Genomic DNA, 23,994 nt, shown 5'->3' with positions numbered 1-23,994 from the left:
TCCTCTATGTGATAAAATATGTTGTAACTTATATCTGATTTATAGGCACTCTAATTGTGGCAGGCATTTAAGGTGATAGTTACAGATCCAGATTCAGTCTTGAGTTTGCTAACCAGGGAAGTCAAAGAGATAGGCCCTGATGGACAAGAGGTTGGTTCTTAAAATATCGATGGTTTTATATTGTTGGGTGATTTGTTCTTCAATTTTATTCGCAATTTACTAAACAAACATGTTTTCAGGTGACAAAAGTGGTACCAGCTATGTCAGATGAGGTTAAAGAAGCATTAGTAAAGAATATTAGAAGGCGAATGACACCACAACCTTTGAAAATCCGAGCAGACATTGAGATGAAGTGTTTTCAATTTGATGGTGTGCTTCACATCAAGGTAAAGGGTGTCACTATCAATGTCTAGCGTAGAAGATAAAATAGATGCTTATTGGAATTTGCTATCGTAAGATTTCATGGTTACTAGGAGGAGATGCATTTCATGAAATTTTCATTTGTTTGGATAATCAGTAATCACTTTAAAGTTAGGATTGAACGTACTAGTGTTGCATCAATTATGGTTAGATAGTCCTTAGTATGTGTTGTTTTTTATTTTTTTGTTTTAAATATCTTTACAGGAGGCAATGAGAAAGGCTGAAGCTGCTGGTAATGATGATTGCCCAGTCAAGATCAAATTGGTTGCTCCACCTCTCTATGTGCTTACTACTCAAACTCTTGACAAGGTCTGTTTCAAATTCATTGAATAAAGACTTCGGTAGTTATGATCTTAAACAGTGGTTGAGTTAAAACATGCATTACTGATCAGTTTTGTTGTGTTGATGCTTTTTCATTTAGTGCCAGTCTATTTTTCTAGTAGTGCTAATTCTTTTTGATGAATAGGAAAACTAAAAAATTGCAAGCTTTCTGGGGCAAACTTCAATGTGTAGTGTTTTTGTCCATTCCAGTGTTATGTTTATCAGTGATACTTCACCCATATCATAATATATTGGGAGTCATTCCTGAAGCTCATGATGTTGGCGATAATTATTGTGATAATTTCATCTCTTGAAATTGTTGCAATAATTTCAAAATATCGTTATAATTTCAGTAATTATTGTGAGTTGATGGAAATTATCAACCTGTCCGCAACAATCTTGCCTTTTAGCCAGATTCTTGGTTTTTGAACTCTCACTTTGCCAAAGTGAGTTAGGGAATTTGAGTTCTGAGGATACTACCATTTTCCATCAAGTAAAGAAGGGGAAATTTTATCCAGTGAATTCATTTCATAAGATATATTTATTTTTGTTTTGATGTCATTTTGTGCCATCCTGTCAGGATTTGTCATTGTGACTCAGAACGGATATTATATTTCAGTATTGATGTGTGACATACCACTTGACATTTGTCATATCGGTTTTATTTTCATACAGATGTAGCAATGTGTTTGATGTTGTTGTTGCTTTAAAAAATTAAATGTTGAAAAAATTGAAAATTGATTATGATTTTTTTCTTTAATTTATATTTTTTTTTATAAAGTATATTTTCCAACATTGCCCATAATATATATTCTGGACTCTTGGCGATAAATTTTCCATAACTATAAATATAACATTGGTTCGGCCCTTGGTTGTGTGTGTTGTATGATCAAATTGATTTTCATATTCTCGGTGTAAGTTATAGATGACTATATTTGTTACTTTGTGGAGGATCTTGGGAATGAGACTGTATATAGAAGTGAGATTCTGTCACAAATAGAGATGTCAACCTGTTAATAAAATCAACTTGAACCCATCCTCACCACTGGAGATTGTATCCCCTGGATTTCCCTGTTCTTGGAATTTGGGACTACAGGGGACATTCGCAGGGACACAGTGGATGCTCTCCAATTCTGCTAAATGTTTCCCTTGAAAACAAGGTTGTCTTCTGCATAGCAAGGATGCCCCAGATATCCCCGAGATGGTTTTGGGGACGGCTGGACATCCTCCATCACAATCGGTGCCCATGTAGCACTGGTTATTCAAAATAAAACAGACTGTTTCAACTTGTAGACCACGACAAATTTGATCTGTGTAGCGCATGGCAGAAGACTGAATTTGTTTTTGTAATGGGTGACAATGGCAACAAAGTATTGACTCACATTTTTGGATGGTTCTTGTACCATATTTCTATTCTTTTCATCAGGGTTTTAGTATCCACTCAGACAGGGTCCATTGGACATGTTACTTAAGAATTCCCATTTGGATTTATCTGTATTATAATTATAGTCTTATGTTTTAGAATCCTTTTTTTTTTAATATTTGTTTGTTTCCTAATTTTGTTCCATTCCCAGCACTCTGTATCTTCTCCATGTCTTGAAACCTGTCGCTCCATCCCTCGTCCCTGAATATTGGTGCAACATAGAATAAATTATAGCATGATTTATACATACACTATCACCTGCAATCATTCTTAGACCCTAGAAGTTAAATTGATTTGAACATCTTTGTTCATAGCTGTGTTGTTTGTAGGACCTGCTTATGCTATTGACTGGTGATCAATGGAAATTTGTGGTCTGCTAAACATCCTTTTCAGCAATGTGGTTTGTAAATTGCATATCAAGCATTCTCTTTGAGAGTGTTTAGATGGATGATTGACACTGTTAAAATCTATGTTACTAGGATTCAGATACGGATACGGATCTGGATCCGCTAGATCCGCTAGTTTTTTGAAAATCCAAGATCTGGATACGGCAAGGATACATCATGTACAATATATATATATATATATATATATATTTTAAATTTTAAAAAACACTTTAGAGCTAAAAAATCAAATACTCCATGAAACCATCAAACACTTTTAGAACATTGAATGATAAATATGAAGATTGAAACACTGAAATGATGCATCGTCCCTCATACAAAGTAATAGAAAGGATCATGATTCATAATATCATAAATGATAATAGTAAATACATTTACATATCCTCAAATGGATCTATATCTTTTGCATATTGCAACTCTGCATCATGAATAGATGATGGGGGTCTTGGAATGTAGGAAGTTGCATCAGTAAGGCTGGACTGGTGGTGGAACAAATATCCTCAAGTAGGTTAAGGTGAGTTATGGCATTCAGTGTCAGGTTCAAGTCAGAGATCTCAGGCTCCACATCCCACATCTTGCTCGGACCTTTTTTATACTATGGTTCAATATGTGATAGAAGACGAAGGTTGAAATGAACATAAATAAGGTCCTCAGCCTTTGCTGCTCCCAGTCTGTTTTGCTTCATTGAATGGATAAAGCCATATGTACTCCAATTCCTCTCAGTTGATGAGTAATAGCAACCTGTGATAACAACCTGGTGGCTAGAGTAGAGAGATGAATGCTATCTCCACCATGGAAGCCCCACCAAGTAATAGGATCAAGATGCCCTCAATTATCCATAACTACTGGATCTGAAAAGCTACCAATAGACTGTACAAACCCTTCAAATTCTTGGTGGACTTCCATTGCAACTCCCATATCTCTATAAATTTTCTTCAAAGCTGTCTTGTGTCCTTGTACCACTTCAGAATCTTTGTTTGGTGTTGTTCTACCAGGTAAAGACAAATTTTAGAATGATAGTATTTAGGGTGCAATTCCTATGCCAAAATGTGTAATGGTGTGGTCATTTTGTTCCACCTTTCTGTAACTATGTCTTTCACTAAATAATAGAATGTTTCATAAGGGTCCTTTTCACTTGCCCTGAGAATTTCTTTTATCCTCTCCAACATACTATCAATGTTTTCATAAACTTCCCCCAAGCAAGGTGTATCTGTATCAAATGCCCTAATCAAGGTCAAGATTGGTTCAGTGAACCGTAGAAGATATTGGACCTTGTCCCACCATGCATCATCAAGAATGATGGACATGATTTTTTGCCTTCTATCAGAAGTGGAAGTCTTCCATGATTCCCAAAGAGGGTCAATGACCATTGCTTGTAGTGCTTGTCTCACCTCCACAAGTCTCTTTATGACAAGAGTGTGGGAGGCAAAACGAATTTCAACAATCTACAAGTTTCAAAAAGTCCAATCTCAAATGAGAAACCATATATAAATCTGTAATTAAAAATAAGAATTTCCAATAAAAATAATATTGATTAAAAAAAAGCACCTTCAGTAGCTCCAACTTTGCAAAACCTCGATAAATGGCTTGGGACATTGAATGATTTGTTATGAACATTTGAACTTCTTTTGATGCTACATATATTTCATTAATCCATTCAATCTCACCAATTTTGGCAAGCATAAGGTTCAATGAATGTACTACACAGAGTCTAAAAGATGTGATTATATCGACCCTCCACAATCAAACCTGCATCTTTACAAACCTGTGCGTTGTTCGTAATGACTTGGACAACATTATGTGGCCCCACACTTTCTATTGTATCAATAAGAATTGTGTATATGAAAGATGCATCTTTCTCTATTCCACTGCAATCAACAACCTTCAAAAACATTGCCCCTTGGGGCATACTGCAACAACATTAATTAATGGATGGTTTCTTTGGTCTCTCCATCCATCAAAAATGATGGACACACCTGTTTTTCCCCATGTATCCTGGATTGCCTGTAGCTGTCTATCCACAGATTGTCTCTCTGATGTTAACAAAGTAGCGTGAACATTTTCATATTCAGGGCTTTTGTACCCTTTTGGTGCTTCATTAGTAGCCTTAATCCTTTGTTGCCAATAAGGGGAACGCACCAAGTTGAATGCTAGCCCATTTGCATAGATGCAACGAGCTACATGTTCATCGGCTATGTCTCTACCTTGATTATTGAACACTGCTTCAAGAGGGCCTAGAGTGGGCTTTTTATTAGTTGTGGCAGCAGGCTTAGATGACAATGGAGGCCTAGTTGTAGAGCTTTGCACATGGTGTTTTCCCTGAACAAACTTCCTATCAGCAACTTCTTGCAAAGATGCAAGAATTTCATTTTTCAGGACTCAAACCTTGGCCAGGTTTGCCATTTGCATGTTTTGGCTCGGTGCATACTTGCATCCCTGTGTTAGTTTGATCAGTGAGATGGGCTTTCAGTCTAGTATATGAGCCATTTTTGATATCCTGGCATTCATTACTTTTCCATTTAAATGAACCACCTCTGAAATTTTTTCCAATAATCTCCACATACTGCCATAGAGGAGATTTTGGATCTGTTTTGATGATTTTCCCTTCACTCTGCGCATGTTGTGATGGTTCCATAGTGATAATGGTCTATAGGGGTTACCTTACTGCACATACAATTCAAATTATAATATATTAAATTATTAATATTATCATCAATACACAATTAAAAATTAAAATACACTTCATATAACACACGATATGATATCATAATTAAGGTCATGCTATAATGATAATAATAAAATTATAAATATACTTTCAATAAAATTATAAATAAGGGCATATGCCTCTTCCATCAATCTAGACTCTACAGCATAAATCAAATGGAAGTCTGACCTTCATAACAGCTGATGGGCATTACAAGACATAATGATAAACTTGACCTTTTAAGTTTTAAATTTTAATAGCTTGCTGGCAAAACTCAGGACTATACGTTATAACAGCTACTGTGTATAATTTATTAATTTCTATGGCTGAGATTAACTGGTTTACTGCCCAACACAAGCCAGAAGAACCATACAAAGGCAGTGCTTACTGTTACCAAAAAGGCTAAAGCTGCAGGTTTGTAAAATTAAGGTCATTAAGGAGAAAATTAAAGCTGCGAATTATGGACAACAGTCACCTTAACTCAGTGCTTACAAACAAATACATTACCAAAAAAAAATATAATAATATACTTTACGATTGTTTCTCACAACATCGAACCTCATATTTTGACTATTAAAGCATACATTCGAATCTAGTCGAATTATATGATGGTCATAAGTTATATTGATGACTGAAGATCATGAGGAAAAAATATAAATGTAGATATGGTCATTGTAGACTATCTATCTGAGAATACTGGAAGCCATTGTTGGTTAAGTTTTAATAATAAATTATAATTATACGATACCAAAAAAATATATACATACCAAAAAAATTAAAATTAAAAATTGCAGAATTCAACGTTCAGAATCCTACCTTGGTCAGTCGAGCCAAACATCAAAATAAATGCTGGCCAAAGTCGTGATTTAATTCAGCGGATAGCCGGTCAAACACACCCCTGTTCACTCGGACATATGCTGCCGTCACACCAAAATTGACTTCACCATGCCTGGTTCAAATGCCAAACAGTAAACTTCCCCGTGCCTGCGACAAACCGAGTTCACCCTAAACTGCAATAGCGACTGCGACTGGACGGCGAGTTCACTGCACAAGAAAATTTAAAAATTGAAAACGAGTTCACCTGTTCTGCCTGTCTAGACAAATAGGGACCACCGCGCCGCTTTTTAAAGTTCGCTGCCCGCATAAAAGTTAAAAGCCTAAATTACCAAACCTAATTTCTCATTTCCGATTTTCTCTGCGATTTCTAATTTCCACTTTTCGGATTTTCCACTTTTCATTTGGGCGTTTCCGGCAACGAGGGGTTACTTACCGTATGGAAAGGCATCTGACAGCAAGATCCGTTTCTGTGCAAATCTGATCCACCAGGTGCCATTTTTTTGCCGTATTTCGGCGGATCCGGATCCAGATCCGGATCAGATCCACAGATCCGCCTATCTACCCTCTCCTGCTGCCGGATCCGGTAACATAGGTTAAAATCTATTAAATTTGGCAACTAGGACCAAAGTCCACCTTGGACCGCTGATATGATGAAGCTGATATTTTTATTGGATTCCTGTTTCTGAGACTGTAGGATTGATTTAAAGATCATCTCATTCTGACATGTACAAATGGAATTATGAATTTATTTCATTTATGGACAAATTGTCAAGGTCAGCCCAAAAGACAAGTCTTTTCATCCTCAACGTTGCATATAAATAGAAGGTCCATCTACCTCATTTGGACATCATTCATTCTCACACCTCTCTCTCATCTGATTGGGTCGTACAACTTCAGGGCAGCCTTCTTCTCCTCCACACGTGCCAAGTTTGACTGTGATTTTCTGTTTCCAGTGTTGACCAAGTTGCAGGAAGTTTGACCAGCGTTGACCTTGTTTGACTGTGATTTTTGTGGTATTATTTCTGTTTGGGCAGACCACATTTTTTGGCACAGAAACCGAGATTTTCTGTGTTGTTTGACCAGCGTTGACCGCAGCAAGTTTGACCGCAGGTTTGACTCTGCGTTGACTGATATTTTCAGGACTGTTTTGGGCTGATTTGGACTATTCTTGGAGGTCGAATTGACTGGGTCTGACCAAGCTGATTTGGAGGAGTAATTCTGCTGATTTGACCAGCATTGACTTTCTGGTTAGGGCATCCTGTTGACTGCAGTTTGACTGGACAGATTTGACTGTATTTGGGCAAAAGAATTTTGTATATTGTACTCTCTCTCTGCTGAAATTTTGAAGAATAATAAGAAGACTTGATCAAAGGGTTTCCCCACATTGGGGTTTTTCCCTGCATCTGCCAAATATTGTGTCCTCTTGTCTTGGCTTGTGCTTTTTATTTATGTTCTATTTGCATTTACTATCATGTTAATGTGATTGCTAATCTGCAAATTGATTTGGGCTAATAAGAAAAAATGAAGTAAATTGCTCTTGAGCATAAAACATACCAATGTTATCTAAAATTAACAAAATCTCTATTGCAACAACGTAGGTAAGTTAATTCCTTATGATTTTCTTATTGAAAAATTAATTTAGACTGAATTCTTCAGCTCATAGAATAAAGTACACTTGCTGGAAATTTAACTGGAAATAAAATTCAGCAGAAGCTAAAGGAAACTAATCTCCAAAATACACAGAAATTTCTGCTCTTCGAATATCAGATTTTCATTAAAATTACTCCAAGCTTACAAGGGCTCCCAAATTGGGAAAAAGCCCATTGAGAAGACAATAAAAGAATTACACCAAAACCTGTCTGTTTTGGTCCACTGTACAGCCTGCACGTTGCTGCCAAGACCTGCTGTAAAAGCCCTCCCGCTCTTCTCTTTTGATGGGTTATATGGCCTCTTGAAGTTGCCTCTGCACCTGCTGTGTACAGCCCCTTCAATTTCTGAGAATTGTATTAATCTCTTTTTGCTGCTCACATTGTTTCCTCTTTTTCTCTTTTGGACTTGCACATAGAGTGAAAATCCTTTTTCACTCTCACACTTTTGTTTTTCTAACACCTTGTGTATCACACTCTGCATCTTTTTCTTTCAATTTGTCTTTCTTTTATAACATAGTGTTGATGACCATGTCTCCATAATTTTAATTTGTCAATGAGATTGATGGTTGAGATTAAATCCCAGTCAACAGTGGAGATTTAAATTATGTTGATGGGACTATGTCTCCATAATTCTATAATGTCTAAATGAGATTGATGGTTGAGATTAAATCCCAATTAACAGTGGAGATTATATTTAAATTGGTAATATAATACTTCACATTTTATTAGACATTAATCAACTCACTATAAAAAAACTCCTGAGTTTAACAATTAACTTCAATCAAATTGAATTACAAAATTGAAAGGACATTTTTAGAAAGGACCTTTTTGAACAGCCTTCACACGTCCGACACCAGACTTATGTGGAAGTTCCTGTCCAATGCTAGAACCATCACCAACACCTTTGAGTACTGTTGCTTGTAAAATGCATTTAAATTTAAATAGAAATAAAGATTTTCATCGAGTGATGATGATAATATGAGAACTAATATTCTGCTCTTCCTAAAGGTCACCCATTCCATTCTGCATTGCTTTTTGGTCCCAGTTCTTCTTTTGGCAGTGTTGGGATCTTTTATACATCTTTCTTTTAGTTTTATTTGATCCATCTTTCCAAAGGGCATGGCTTAATTTGTTACTGGTGCATGATTTCTCTACATTTAATCAAAAGAAACATTTTCTGGACCATATCCTTATTGTGTAACGTTTCAATTAGATTGGATTTTTGGACTCAAATTTTGGGCTAATTGTTGATCTTCAGGAGCAAGGCATATCTGTACTAGATTTGGCCATCAAAGCATGTACAAAAGAAATTGAGAAGCACAAGGGCAAATTAATGGTTAAGGAAGCTCCTCGGGCGGTAAGTTCTTTACCCTCTTTGAATCATTTATTTTTACAAAATGCTCATAATTCTCAGAAATTATGTGGAAAGTAAGATCATTGAATACTCTAATGCTTAGAGGCATTTTTTCTCTGGGTATGTCAATGCACATCTTCTATCTGAGGTAGGGTCATAAGGGGTTTGGAAGCTCTCTCATATGAACTCACCCTAGTTTACTCCAGCTTGTTGGCTGCTGATGAGCAGTCTTTTGTATCTGTACTTGTTATTTCTGTTTTTTAATCTCTCTCACAAAATTACAGTTTTACTTATAAATACCTTCTTTGTGGTTCTCTCAGGTGAGTGAAAGAGATGACAAACTTCTTGCAGAGCACATGGCAAAACTTAATTCTCAGAACCAGGAGGTGGATGGAGATGTTGATAGTGAAGACGAGGAGGATACTGGAATGGGTGAGGTTGATGTGGATGGTCCAAGTGCATTAGCTGAGTAGTAAAATGATGGTTATATGATTCTGTTATTTATACCTAATGTGTGCAAGCCATGGTTTTGGTTTTACCATGTGCTGCCTAACAGATTACCATTTGTTAACCTGTGTATACGGGATTTTTGTAGTTATGAAATCAGTTTTATATTGGTGGAATATTGTCTGAGAGAGCGAAAGCAGCACCGTTAGCTTGTGCAGAGCTATTAGGAATTGTAAGAGGGTCCTAATTCCACATCTTGGCAGATTTGCCAAAAGTAGTCGTTTTATTTTACCAGTCAAGATGGTTCTAAATGCTGAATTTTCTTAAAATCTGTTATTATTATTATTATAATCATTCGCCCTTTTATCTAGTCTCTAATTATAGGAGGCTATCTATCCAACTCCACATGGTTATTGCATTTTCTCTTTATCGTTTATTGTGTATAAGCCTGGCACTGTTTTTTTTTCACTGGCACTGTTTTTTTGTATTTTGTTTTTTTTGGTTCACTTAAAGGGCATCAAATAAGCTGCAGTATTTGTTGGTACAACTTCTGTCAGTTTTATATGGTTGAATATCACTTCGATACTGGCTCATATGTCACATCGATATCAAACAAAAAATCTTAGAGAACAGAATAAATACCATGATTCGTTTATACATTCTTGATCATGTTGTAGTTAGGATCAGTTATTGTACTACTAAACGTATTATAACATAGTTCGTTATCCATTTGATTTATCTGTTCAGGCATTTTCTTCCCAATTAAATGGAGGTTAAATAGAGGAATGATGAGGAAAGATTAAGGAATATTTCCAATGCAACAAATTTAAGTTATTTAGAATTGTCATCCAGTGATATGATTTTACAAAGATTCGGTATAAATAGTTTTATATTCTATATTCTATATGAAGAATATACATGTTTAGATTTTCAAGAGACTACATAGACAATAAGGTTCAAAGCCATTACAAGAAATATTCATTATGAATTCAACTTGTGACATGCAGAAATTGAAATTAGTGGAAAAGATAATATCTTTCCTAACTGCCCGGACGGGACCCAACTAACAGGAAAAACAATTAGGTTGCTACATTTGGTCTCTTAATTAAAGATAAAACTTGGATATTCTATGCATCCTTGAAGACTTGATTAGATGTTTTTGAGAATTTCCCTATAAATCGTGCATGCAATAACACTTCTGTGTTTGAAAATAGCACATGACAAAATAACACTTCTGTGTAGTATCCCCTTTTTAAATTACCCTCAGGGTTAAAGATAAAACTTGGATATTCTATGCATCCTTGAAGCCTTGATTAGATGTTTTTGAGAATTTCCCTAGAAATCGTGCATGCAATAACACTTCTGTGTAGTATCCCCTTTGAAAATTACCCTCAGGGTTGAAAATAGCACATGACAAAATAACACTTCTGTGTAGTATCCCCTTTGAAAATTAACCTCGGTTGAAAACAGCATATGACAAAATTTCTATTCTAGCTAGTATGACAATATTCTTCAAATTTGCAAATAGAGATAATATCGAGTGTACAAAGAATGTAAACAAATAATTGACTCCACGTACAACTCATACAAATAATGCCAATTCAACAATAAGTTACATATCCATAATCCTTCCAATAACACACTATATTGTAGTTTCACAGTCTAATGCTAATTGCGTCAATAGAACCTATTATTCCTATACCACTGGTTTGACCTTATAGCTAACTATGGTCCTGGCACCCTTGGTCACTTCCTTGCCTCAGATCAGTCTTGTTGGCTGTCCGAGATGTATTTGTCCTATTTGCTTTGGTCCCATTTAGCGGCTCCTCCTATTCCTCCTAACGCTCTGTTTATTTTTGCTACCAGCAACCTTGGAATAACAACTCAACCTTTGCTACCACAGGGTACCTGTACAGGCTTGTAGGGTTCTTCCACAGCTATAAATAAATCCTCACTGCCTCAGGATGGGATTTCCCACTTTGCTGCTATAGGGGAGGGATCCCTCACTTCCTCGCTGCCTCAATTGCACTATTTCGTTGATTCACAGAGGGAATTCCAGTCTACTCCCACCGTCAATTCAATACTAGATTAACAAAGAATTAGATTTGGAAAAAAAAATTAGATTAACAAAGAATTAGATTAGGAAGAATAAATTAAAATTAAAAGATTTAGTCAAATTGACCATAAATTAATAATTGGCCTTAGAAGGAATGTAAGGGGAATGTGAACAATAATGACATTATTTTTTTGGCTTTCCACAGCTATAAATACATCCTCACTGCCCCAGACTGGGATTTCCCACTTTGCTGCTCTAGGGGAGGGACCCTCACTTCTTTTTTTCAGAGGGAAAATTAACATATGGCCGAAGCCTGCAGATTTTTTACAATTTACATATGGCCGAAGCCAGCAGATGAGCAGAATTTTGGCCGAAGCCAGCAGATGAGCAGAATTTTGGCCGAAGCCAACAGATGAGCAGAAATACGGCATAGCCGTCACGAATCACACCATAGCGCGGGGCCTCAACCACCGCTGCAGGAATCGATCCTGGCTGGGGGGAGCGAAAGCCATCCGCCCCAGCCATCATGTCATGCACGTCACGTGCAAAGGGACCCTCACTTCCTCGCTGCCTCAATTGCACTATTTCGTTGATTCACAGAGGGAATTCCAGTCTACTCCCTCACAGAGGGAATTCCAGTCTACTCCCTCCGTCAATTTAATACTAGATTAACAAAGAATTAGATTAGGAAGAATAAATTAGATTAACAAAGAATTAGATTAGGAAGAATAAATTAAAATTAAAAGATTTAGTCAAATTGACCATCAATTAATAATTGGCCTTAGAAGGAATGTAAGGGGAATGTGAACAATAATGACATTATTTGTTTGTTATTAATTTATTAATATTAGAGGGGAAGGTCAACTTACAATAAATAAGATTAATTATCAGAAAATACTAGAATTAACAAAGCATTAAATTAAAAGATTTGTTATAAGAAGACGATTTTTAAAATTATAAAAGTTAAATTAAAATTTAGGGTGAAAGTGAATAAATTAATAAAATTTTATATATTTTGATCAAATTCACTAAATAATAAAATAATAACATTTATTTGATTTTGTTCTAATTGACTAAATAATAAAATAATAGGATTTTGGCTAAATTAAAATTAATACTAAAATACTAACAAAGATAATTAAATTAAATAATAGATGTGGGTCAAATTGAGATACATATGATAGATTTTGGCCAAATTGGAATACACAGCATATAAATAAGGGTTATTTATTTATATTAAAATATTAAATATTAAATAGACATTACAATTAATGAGTTCAATTATTAGATTAGATAAGTTAAAATAACTGAAATTAGATTAAAAATTAAAATTGGGTAATAAAGCAAAAGAAAACATAGAATACAAATTTGATTAAAAGATATATAGATTATAGTAAAATTAGATTTAGATTGAATAAAAATGGATTTTTTGGACTAGAATTGACATAGATTTTAACCCATTAATCTTTTTCTCAATGCTATAGTTCCACTTGAGCTTGTGATGAATATCAATATATAACTATTCAAAATTTAGTTGGAAAGAATTCACTCAGGTATATATATATATATATATATATATGACTTGAGTGAATTCCTTCCAGCTAAATTTTGAATGGTTAAATAATGAGTATTTTTTTTAATAAATCAAAAAAATTAGAAGTTTGTTTATTGTTGTTGATTTTTTTTAATGAGTAAATATTTTATTAATTTTTTAATATTTAAAAATGCGAAAATATATGTAAATAATTTATTTATTAAGAAAAAAAAAATATAATTTTGCTATAACAAATAAGATTTTGGTACACAAAATTAAATGGAGGAAATTAAACTCCAAATATTACTTGAAATAAAGAAATAGTGAAGAATTAAGAGCTCATCTATATGGTTGCATGCAAGGGATAAAAATACTAATTTTTTTGCATTAATATGCAAATAATAGGAAAAAAATAAATTCATAATGGATATATGGTTATAAGCTTCTTTATATTTCTACCGTAGGAGTATATTATTTCCAATAAAATGTAAAAAACCCGTGCTAACAATCATCAAACTAGCTAACTTCTTTCCTAGCTTTGTTAACCCCAATGATAATCAAGAATTAGTTGTTAAAGTCAACAAAGAAGAGCTTATGCAACATCTTCATATATTCCAAAAGGACAAAGTCTCAAGGCTGAATGGTCTCCTAATGGAATTCTTCTTGAATTGTTTTGATTTAATTGAGAGGACTTTCAACATTTGGTTGAGGTGTCTAGAATTTTTGAGAAAGTTACAATACTTATTAATACTTTCTTTTTATCTGGAAAGTAATAACATTTTTTAATATTTCATTTTTAAACTTGATTTTACAGATAGATAATTTGGCTCATTTTCAAAATTTCAGGGTGATTTTTCTCTATAATTGCATTAACAAAATTATATCCAAATTCAAAGGAAGTGGGGATAGCACATGAGGGTCTCCACTCAATCAAGTACATGAACCTTTCCAAAACATTTGATAAGGTGACTTTCCTTTTCACTAGGAAGGTCACTCGAATCAGAAACATCAAGGGTATAAATGTTAGTATTTCTTAATATGTCAATCATTTAATCTTCATTAATGACATTTTAATTTTCTAGGAAGGAATCAAAGGGATGGTAGAAAATCTTAAAGAGATAATCGATCTCTTTTGTGAAGTAACAAGTATGAAGCTTAACATTGACAAGACAATAATCTATTATTAGGGACTCAAAAGTTTTGTATTCCCAAGTCTTTCTTTTTCTAGTAGAAACACATGAGGGATTGAAATACTAGGATTTCATTTGAAAGAAAATTGGTATAGAAAAGGTGGTTGGTAGTGGTTAATAGCCAAAGTAGAGAAAAAACTCTCAACATATTGTGAAATCAATGACTCTTCATAAGAGGCCAATTGGTTCTTTTCGAGTTGGTTTCGAAATCCATCTCTATTTATTTTATATCTCCGACATGGATCCTGAAAGGAATCCTGGAAAAAATTAGATGATTAAGCTTTAGATTCATTTGGTCTGCGAAGGTAGGAAAGAAAGGGTGTAGAAATTCCTTGTAAATTCAAACTGCATAATGTAATATGCTAAAACAATTGACTTTAATATACTCTACTCATCAGTGGAAACAATACACGATCGATGAAATCATGAAGCATATAAGAGAGAATTCAATCACACATAACACAATAATTTTCTGCGAAAGCCACAGCTAAAAACTCCTGCTATCAGTATATTGTATTAATCCGAAAATATGAGAAGATTACAATGCTTTGCTCAAGTCCGATGATCTGTTTTTTGTATGATTAGTTTTGATGTGCTAATAACAATTATAGATTTATAAACATGTGCTTGCTTTTTACTTTTTGTGATGAGGTTCCCTTAGTTGTTGGTGCTTACAAACAGGTAAATTTCCCTAAGTTAAACATGTACAGTGCAGCAAACCATTAAAGAGACACATTAACACAATGTTTTGATGAAGGATTTCACCCCTCCTGGGCTATATCTCCTTGGTCCAACTTCCATGGCTTGGGCCTCTATATTAGCTCAATGTGAAAAAATGTTGTTTACAAAGCTCTATGGCTCTTAATACCTGCACCAATGTGTTCAGAAGGTCGAAATTAGAAAACAATTTTCTCTGATTTCAATTTGGTCGAAAATTGAGTAAGTTATGGCTCAAACAATTTTTCCTAGAAAACCTCTGCTAAATCTAGAGAGACTCCAGTTAAGTCCGCCAAGTTTGGTGGCGGTTCCAGATTTGGTGGCTCTGCCATAAATTCTGCCAGCTTAATAAACAGTGTAATTAGGCTTAAATGTGATTAATTAATTGTTAAGAAAGATTAGGGGCACGTTTAGCGTTGGCCCTAGCCCCCAGTTCTGGTGCATGGTCGTATAGGGTGGGGGCTGGCTCGCAGCGTTGGCTCCTGCCACCCCGTTGTCGGCAACACTTATGCGCGGCCCTCTTTTCAAATGTGTTGTTTGTGGTGTAATGGCAAGCCTTTGGAGTGGGGCGGGGGAAGTTGGGGGTCCCATTCCCCTTCCCTTTGTCCCTCGTATAATTTTGTCGTCGTATTCAATTTGAACTTTGCCGCCGGTAATGAATTCGAATTTAATATATTTAATATATAAAATATAATATATAGTTAAAACTATATAATATAAAATAAAAATTATATATATAATATTTAAATAATTAAAAAAAAAAAATCAAATTCCATCTTGAAGGCCAAGTAGGAAATTTCTCTTTCACACAACCATATTGGCGAATCTGGAGGTGACATTTGTCATAGCCCCATTGGGCGAAAACTAAAGAACATTCCCCTTACTGACTGGGCTGCCATGTCATCATTTTGAAATTTTTTTAGTTGTTCAGGAAAACGAACAGCATGCCTTTTCTCATTCATCCGGACTCCGTTTTCGACAAAACGAATTTCGTTGCGATCATCTTGACAAGACAGACGTGGCCATATAGTTTTGAGCTAAATACTAAGCATCTGATCATTCCTCCCCACTAGAAGCCTTTTGGACCCCAAAAGATACTATTATCTGACAAGTAGATGAGGGTATAGCCCCCTCACCTTTCCAAGCTTGATCCAATTGGCTTTTCACGAATTTGTTTCCTTGAGATTCTCTCTAAGGAAATCAATATTCACTTGCCTTGAGGACCCCATTCTATACCTGTACTTGTCTTTGCCCCTCTCAAGATGATCTTGCACTGTTTGTTGCACCATTTTCAGTGGTTCATAGAAACTCATGGATTTGTCCATGTCGCCATCAAAAGCAACATCCTTCTTACCATGTCGATATAACAAAATATAATGAAAATGGACGACAAATTTCACTACTTCGTTTTCATGACTCAAGCCTGATTGTACATCTTGAAAGTATGAAATTTTTTAAACATAACTTTCATGTAAAACATAATGATGCTTGAATACAACAGTTACATAACCAATAGGCCTAAAAGGAATAACAATGAACTTGTTACTTATACCTCTTTTGTACCTTCAAACCAAGTGAAATTTTTGACAAGTATTCATCCAATGAAAGTGCATGGAGTGTTGCAACTTAATATTTACACCATGGAAATATTCTAAATAAAATAAGATGGTGTAGTTGCTTGCATAAACCTAAAACTCAAATGAACCTTTCAAGTTTGAAAGAGCATAAAAAAGAATTGCATTGATCTTTTGGTTTGAAACAACACATGCCTCTTGTTGTTTGTCTCCCCACTGGAAGACTTTCCACACACATGACAATGCATGCTAAGGAGCTTCGAAAGAAGAAATGTCAACAACAACTATCCTCGAACATTGGGATGCTCCCAACAAACCTCTTATCAAAATGGCGATCTTGGGTATTGACCAATCAACAGTGGCATCCAACTTGGAGAGGCTTGCCTTCAACTTACCTCCTCCAATATCATGGCCCAAATGCATTAAAGAAGTGAAACCCAACTTGTATTTTGATATCGTTAAAACATCAAACAATTTCCCTTCATAGATGACATGTGCATAAGAAAACTTTCTAAACATGTGTATGTCACCCAAGTGGACAATTTCTTCAAGAAATGATTTTTTTTTGCCATAATTCAAATACATGTATGTAATGGAAGTGCTACAAAGAACATACAACATTAAAATTCATACAACTCATTCTTGTTTGGTGTTATGTATATTCTTGCACTGACCTCTTTTTACAACTTTTCTTTGGAAAAAACTACTCCTTTTGTCCTCTTGAAATACTTACCATTCCTCTTTGGCTACATAACCATCGGTGTACAACATGGTATAAGGGATGATTGAATGAGCCCATTTTTCAACAAACTTTTGCATTGCATTGGTGTCTCTACACTTTTCAATTTTGTCAACCCTTGCATGCTAACATCACAAAAAGAAACCTCTTGCTGCAAAGATATTTCATGTGAAGTTTCTTTCTCCTTGAAGGATGATTCTTTCACAACCTAAAATACTTCATCACTCTAATGAACTGAACCAACAAAATCAGAATTGAAAATTGCATTACATGCAATGACATTTTCATAAACAATATCATCACTTGGCTTGAAACATGAGAAGTGCTAAACTTTTACTTGAATTCACCAGTCTTTTTGCCTCCCCTGCATTAACCAAAGAAATGTTCAGCTTTTTGCAATGGGCTCTCACTATGTACTCCACACCATCCTTGAACAAGTGATACTTGTTTTCATAGCGGTAAAAGACTTCTTTTCGGTCATACAAATATGGACTACCCAACACCACACCTGAAATATCAAGTGGTACCACATCTAACTCTACTTCGTCAACAAAATTTGCAGTGATTGAAAACTTAAACAAACATTTTCTTGTAACCTGTAAACTTGTGTCTCTTGTTATCCATCCCAAAGGGTATGGTTTATGGTGAGGTACAGTTTCAAGATTCAATCTGTTGACTAAGTCTTCAGAGATTAGATTCGCTTGTGACCCACTACCGAAGAGTGTCAATCTTGGTGTGTTTAGATATGACCCTAACATGAAATAACTCAATTCATCTATTTTCATCTGGAGTAGTAGTAGTGTTGCAGTTTTGTGAACTAGTGCTTGCAATGTCTTGTTTTCCTTTGATTCCCATGATAGTGATTTTGTTTTCATCGCTCGATTCAAAACCTAAATCTTCTTGAGTGATAGCAGTGGTTTTTTGTTTCCCTTTATTGTTGAACTTATTTGGTCTCATTTTGGATGGAGTTTCCAGCAGTGGGCTTCATCATGCCCCTCTTTGAAACAGTGTTTGCATATGATTTTCTCCCCTTCTTTCTTCACACTTGCATTCTTATTCCCTTTCCATTTTCCTCCTTTCTCTTTCTCCTTACCCTTAGATGGATTTTTATCACTACTCTCTTCATAAGTGTTCTTTCCTCTAGATTCAAGGTGCGTCGCTTGCACACATACCTCATCTAAATTGTTTGGATTAAACATAAGGATAGTATGTTTCAAATAGGAATGTAAACCCCCAATATGTTTAAGCATTGTATCTTTGGAATTCAAATTCACTCCTAATAACAAAGCCCTTTTCCTAAACTCTTGTGTATAATCTTCGATTGTTTGGCCTTTAAGCTTCCTAAAATTTTTCCAACTCATAATGGCTTTTTTCATATAGGCTAAAGGATAAAACTGTCTTTTAATTGCAGAAATAAATTCAACCCAAGAAATGGATATATTACCATGGATTTGCATTTCCTCTTGAGTCTTTTCTTCCCACCAAACTAGTGCAACTCCTTCTAGCCTCAGTGAAGCCAATTGGATATTTATGTTGTTTTCTTGAAGGTTCTGAATTCTGCAATATACCTCCAACTGTCGAATCCAATTGCCCAACTTTTCTGCATTCACCTCTCCATTGTACATGGGAAGTTCAATATTTATGTCCAATTTCAATAATGGAGTTTTTCCTTTTGGGGTTTTGGAATGAGTATGGGCAATGCTGGTACTGGAAGATGATGTTGTGTGAGATGATGCAGATGATGAGGAAGATGATGAGGATGGTGGAGATGGAGGTGGCTTTCCACCATTCACTTTGGAATCCTTCTTCTCATCTTTTTTTTTCCTCTGAGCTTCCTTCTCCATGTGTAGGTTTAGAACTCTCTCCAACCATTCTAGTGTTCCTCTCTTCATAGAGGACTTTAACCATCTCAGTCAAAGTATAGAAAACTTTCTTAAATTATTCCTCTTCAGAAAAGGGACCTTCAGGCTCTCTTTCTCCAGACATAATGGTTGTGGATTCAGGGTCAAAAAATTGTATTGATTGTACCTCTTCAATCTCAATTGAAGGCAAAACTTGAGGAGTTTCAATTGTAGCTGGAATTGGAACTTTGGGTGTTGGTGATTGTGGCCTTGTGGCACTCCTTCTTCTGGGCATTACCTCAGGAGTTGAAACCAATAGCTTCCCTTCTCCTCTCTGCAACTTTAACCTTGTCAGTATCACGATTTTGCAACCATTAAAATCCTAATTGCACAAACTCAAGCAAGAAAACAATTCAACCTTGGGCTCTGATACCAACTTGATCTATTTTTGTATGATTAGTTTTGTTGTGCTATTAACAATTACATATTTATAAACATGTGTTTGCTTCTTACTTTTTGTGTTGAGGTTTCCTTAGTTGTTGATGCTTACAAACAGGTAAATTTCCTCAAGTTAAATAAGACATTCATGAGAAAAATAGCTTCAAAAATGAACAATGAACAACAAACATGTACAGTGCAGCAAACCATCAAAGAGACACATTAACACAATGTTTTGATGAAGGAGTTCACCCCTCTTGGGCTACATCTCCTTGGTCCAGCTTCCATGGCTTGGGCCTCTGTATTAGCTTAATGTGGAAAAAATGTTTTTTACAAAGCTCTATGGCTCTTGATACCTGCACAAATGTGTTCAGAAGGTCCAAATTAGCAATAACACTTCTTTTTTATCTCAATTTGGTTGAAAATTGAGTAAGTTATGGCTCAAACATTTTTTCCTAGAAAACCTCCGCTAAAACTAGAGAGACTCCAGTTAAGTCCGCCAAGTTTGGTGGCGGTTCTAGATTTGGTGGCTCCGCCATAAATTCTGCCAACTTAATAAATGGTTTAATTAGGCTTAAACGTGATTAATTAACTGTTAAGAAAGAATAGGGGCACGCTTAGCACTGGCCCTAGCCCCTGGTTCTGGCGCATGGTTGTATGGGGTGGGGACTAGCTCCCACCACCCCGCTATCGGCAACACTATGGTATAAATGATTGTGCGCAACCCTCTTTTCAAATGCGTTGTTTGTGGAATAATGGAAAGGCTTTGGAGTGGGGCAAGGAGGTCATGGGTTCCATTCCCCCTTCGTCCGCCCCTCATATAATTTTGGTATCGTATTCAATTTGAACTTTACTGCCAGTCTTGAATTCAAATTTAATATAATATATATATATATATATATATATATATATATATATATATATAAAATATATAATATTAAAATTATATACTAATATATATATATATATATATATATATATATATATATATATATATATAAATAACTAAAAAAATTCAAATTCCACCTTGGAGGTTAAGTAGGAAATTTCCCTTTCACACATCCACATTGGCGAATCCGGAGGTGACATTTGTCAAGGCCCCACTGGGCGAAAACTAAAGAAGATTCCCCTTGCTGACTAGACTTCTAACTGGATTTCCATGTCATCATTGTGTCCCATTCTGCAATTTTTTCGTTGTTTAGGAAAATGAACAACAAGCCTTTTCTCCTTCATCCGGACTCTGTTTTCGACGAAACAAACTGTGTTGCGATCATCTTGACGAGACGAACACAACCATATAGTTTTCGAGCCAATCTAAGAACTTTGAATTTTGAGCTAATTATTGAGCACCTGGTCACTCGAGCAACCTCTACACTATCTCAATCTATCTCACAGCTTCACAAACCAGCTCAAGCCAATTCTGTTGCCTGCCAAGCTCCTATTTCCTTGTCATATTCCCTTGGGAATTAGCCCATATTTAATTGGGAAATTCCACAAATCTGAATTGTGCAATCCTCACAGGCCTTCCTCTAATTTCATGCACCACCTGTACAATATGGATGATTATACAACTGATAATACACTGTCCCTGAACTCCAATATCCACTGGATATTTCTCTAATCTAACATGCATGAGTTAATTATGAGTGAATCTTTAGTTTACTGGTTGATCAGTGTTGGTTAAACCCCACTACTAGATGTCCCACTAGTTCCTACATCAGTTGGAACTAGTTTAACTGAATTTAACTGACTTAAATTGACTTAAATAACTAAAATACAAAATAAGCTCAATCAAGGCTCCTAAAAAGTAGGAGAAACTCTACATGACTCTAGTTAGACTCCCAACTCGAATTAATTGAGAATTAAATTAGGATTTTCTTGTTGCATTTTTCAAAACTCCCTCTTTACAAGCAAGGGATTATTTGCTACCCTGATCCTGCCTCTGTGAAACTCGAATTTGCATCTTGACAATTCCTTTGTCAAAATGTATGCATCATGCTCCTCTATGGGAATGTACTCCAACAACATGATTCTCCTCTGCACACAATATTGTAAATAGTGATATCGGATGTCAATATGATTAGACCAATCGTGAAAAACTCGACTATCATAGAGTTTGATACAAATCTGATTGTCACAGTAAATCACTATAGGATCCATCTTTTGACCAAATAACCCAACAAGGATCTTCCTCATCTAGATAGCCTCACAAGCTGCTTGACTAGCAGCCATATACTCTGCTTTTGTTGAACTGAGTGCAACTGATCTCTGCTTCCCATTGTACCAAGAAATTGTTGCTAACCCAACACTGAAGATTCCCCCTAATGTGCTCTTCCTATCAGATGGACTCCCTGCCCAATCTACATCTATGAAGCCTTGAAGCTTCACTCCCTTTGTCCATATGTACCAAAGACCAAATTGAGTGGTGCCTCCGAGGTATCTCAACACATGTTTAGCTTCCTTCCAATAAAGTTGTGTTGGCTTGACTAAGTTGGTTAGCTACAAAACATATGTCCGGTCATGTGTTCACCAAATACATAAGTGAACCCATAAGTTGTCTATAAATAGTAGCCTCCACTACTTCACCTACACTAGCATCCTCCTTCCTCCAGTTACTTACTAGAGGAGTCTCCATCAGTTTGCTACTCTTTAAGTGGAACTTCTTCAGTATCTCATTGGCATACTTTCCTTGAGAGACAAATATTTCCTCATCTTCTTTCTATACTTCCATTCCAAGAAAGTAATGCATGAGCCCCAGGTCCTTCATCTCAAATTCTCTTGCAAGATCCTCTTTGAAATATTTTATCATCTTCTCATTTCCTGTTAGAATTAAATAATTGACATATAATACTATAATCAACAATTTACCTTCAACCACAATATGGTAAAGGTTTGCATCTACTTCACTTTTGGTGAAGCCCAACACAGTGAAATAACTTTCAATCTTGGTGTACCAAGCACGGGGTGCTTTTTTTTGTCCATACAATGCTCAAGTATGCACCCATGTGACTCTCAGTTGAACGTCTCAAATCCTTCTAGCTGCTCAATACACACCTCTTCCTTAATCGTATTGATGAGGAATGTTATCTTCACATCCATCTGATGTATCTTCTATCCCGTCTGCGCTGACATTACTATAATAGATCTTATTGAAGGGTACCTTGCTACTAGAGCAAAGGTCTTTTCGTAATCAATTCCCTTCACCTAAGAGAACCCTCTAGCCACAAATTTGGCCTTGTGTTTCTCAACGCTCCCATTTGCTGCTTGCATTACCTTGTAAATCCATCTGGAACTCACCACTGACTTGTCAGCTAGTCTTGGAACAACTTCCCAAACACTGTTTATGATAATGGAGTCATACTCCTCAACCATGGCATCAAACCATACTGGTTTTTGCACTGCTTCCTCAAATGAGGATGGCTCAATCTCTACACTCTTGCTCATCAGAGCCATGTAGCCAGTGTACTGATGTGGTGACCTCCTCTGCCTACGCAGGTATCGATGTGGTGATCTCCTCTGCCTTCCATCTTTGGAAGTCTTTGCATGAGTGGGTGCTTCCACTCTTAGCTCCTCTGCATGTGGCTATTCCACATCATCTTGAGGTTCCTCCTTTGGAGCTAAAATCTCCTCATCTGCATGTAACTGAAGCTCTCTCTAAAGGGAACATCTCATGGTATTCTCCTCATCGAACTTCACATCTCTATGAACCATTGTCATCATGTTGGATGGCAGGTACATGAGATAGTTGTGAGGCGTATCAGTGTACCCCACAAATATGCCCAACTCAGTTGTTGGCTCTAGCTTTTTCCGTGCATCCTTGGTGACATGATAGTAGACTGATGAACCAAGGACTCTAAAGTGGCCACATTTGGTTTCTTACCTGAAAATTCTTCCTCTCGTCTACTCATCCCGAGAATTCAATTAGGGTTTCTATTCTACAAATAAATAGTTGTGTTGAATGCTTTAGCCCACAAGTGAAATGGTAGGCCCTGATCATGTAACATTGCTCCTGTCGCTCCCACAATACTTATGTAACGTAATGACCTGGACCAAAACTATTGTAAATGGGAACATCAAACTTACAATAATACTCACCATTAATTAGAAAAGCTTCATGCGGTGGCTCTCAAACCCACAACTCATTATACGACATTTCTTCTTTAATCTCTTCCGCCACGAACGATATGTGTTGTAGCGGTGATCCTTCTCAACCATTAGGAGGCTTCGTGCAAGAATCAAAGATGACACTGACCATTGGAGATTGAAGCACCAAGCAAAGTTGAGGGTTGGAGTTGATAGCAAATAACCATTCAGTGATTAAATAACTTTAATCCCCGGCCCGCACA

At 35.9% G+C, this 23,994-nt stretch overlaps 1 protein-coding gene across 1 annotated transcript in view; it reads left to right on the top strand.

Annotated features, from left to right (window-relative positions):
- Positions 1-9,954, top strand: part of LOC149260318 (eukaryotic translation initiation factor 2 subunit alpha homolog) — a 52,666-nt gene extending 42,712 nt beyond the window's left edge. Inside the window, exons 4-8 of the mRNA XM_089420230.1 lie at positions 64-150; positions 240-386; positions 625-729; positions 9,017-9,115; positions 9,433-9,954. Coding sequence (XP_089276356.1) covers positions 64-150; positions 240-386; positions 625-729; positions 9,017-9,115; positions 9,433-9,585 — 591 coding nt within the window. The 3' untranslated portion in view covers positions 9,586-9,954. The remainder of the gene's footprint in view (positions 1-63; positions 151-239; positions 387-624; positions 730-9,016; positions 9,116-9,432) is intronic.
- The last annotated feature ends 14,040 nt before the right edge of the window (positions 9,955-23,994 follow it).

This window comes from Pinus tabuliformis, chromosome 6 (genome assembly GCF_031772625.1).
Source record: "Pinus tabuliformis cultivar Carrire ecotype Pingquan chromosome 6, CPIR1, whole genome shotgun sequence".
Lineage (NCBI taxonomy): Eukaryota > Viridiplantae > Streptophyta > Pinopsida > Pinales > Pinaceae > Pinus > Pinus tabuliformis.
The sequence above is the reverse complement of the archived record's forward strand: the minus strand, read 5'-3'. Positions and strand labels throughout refer to the sequence as shown.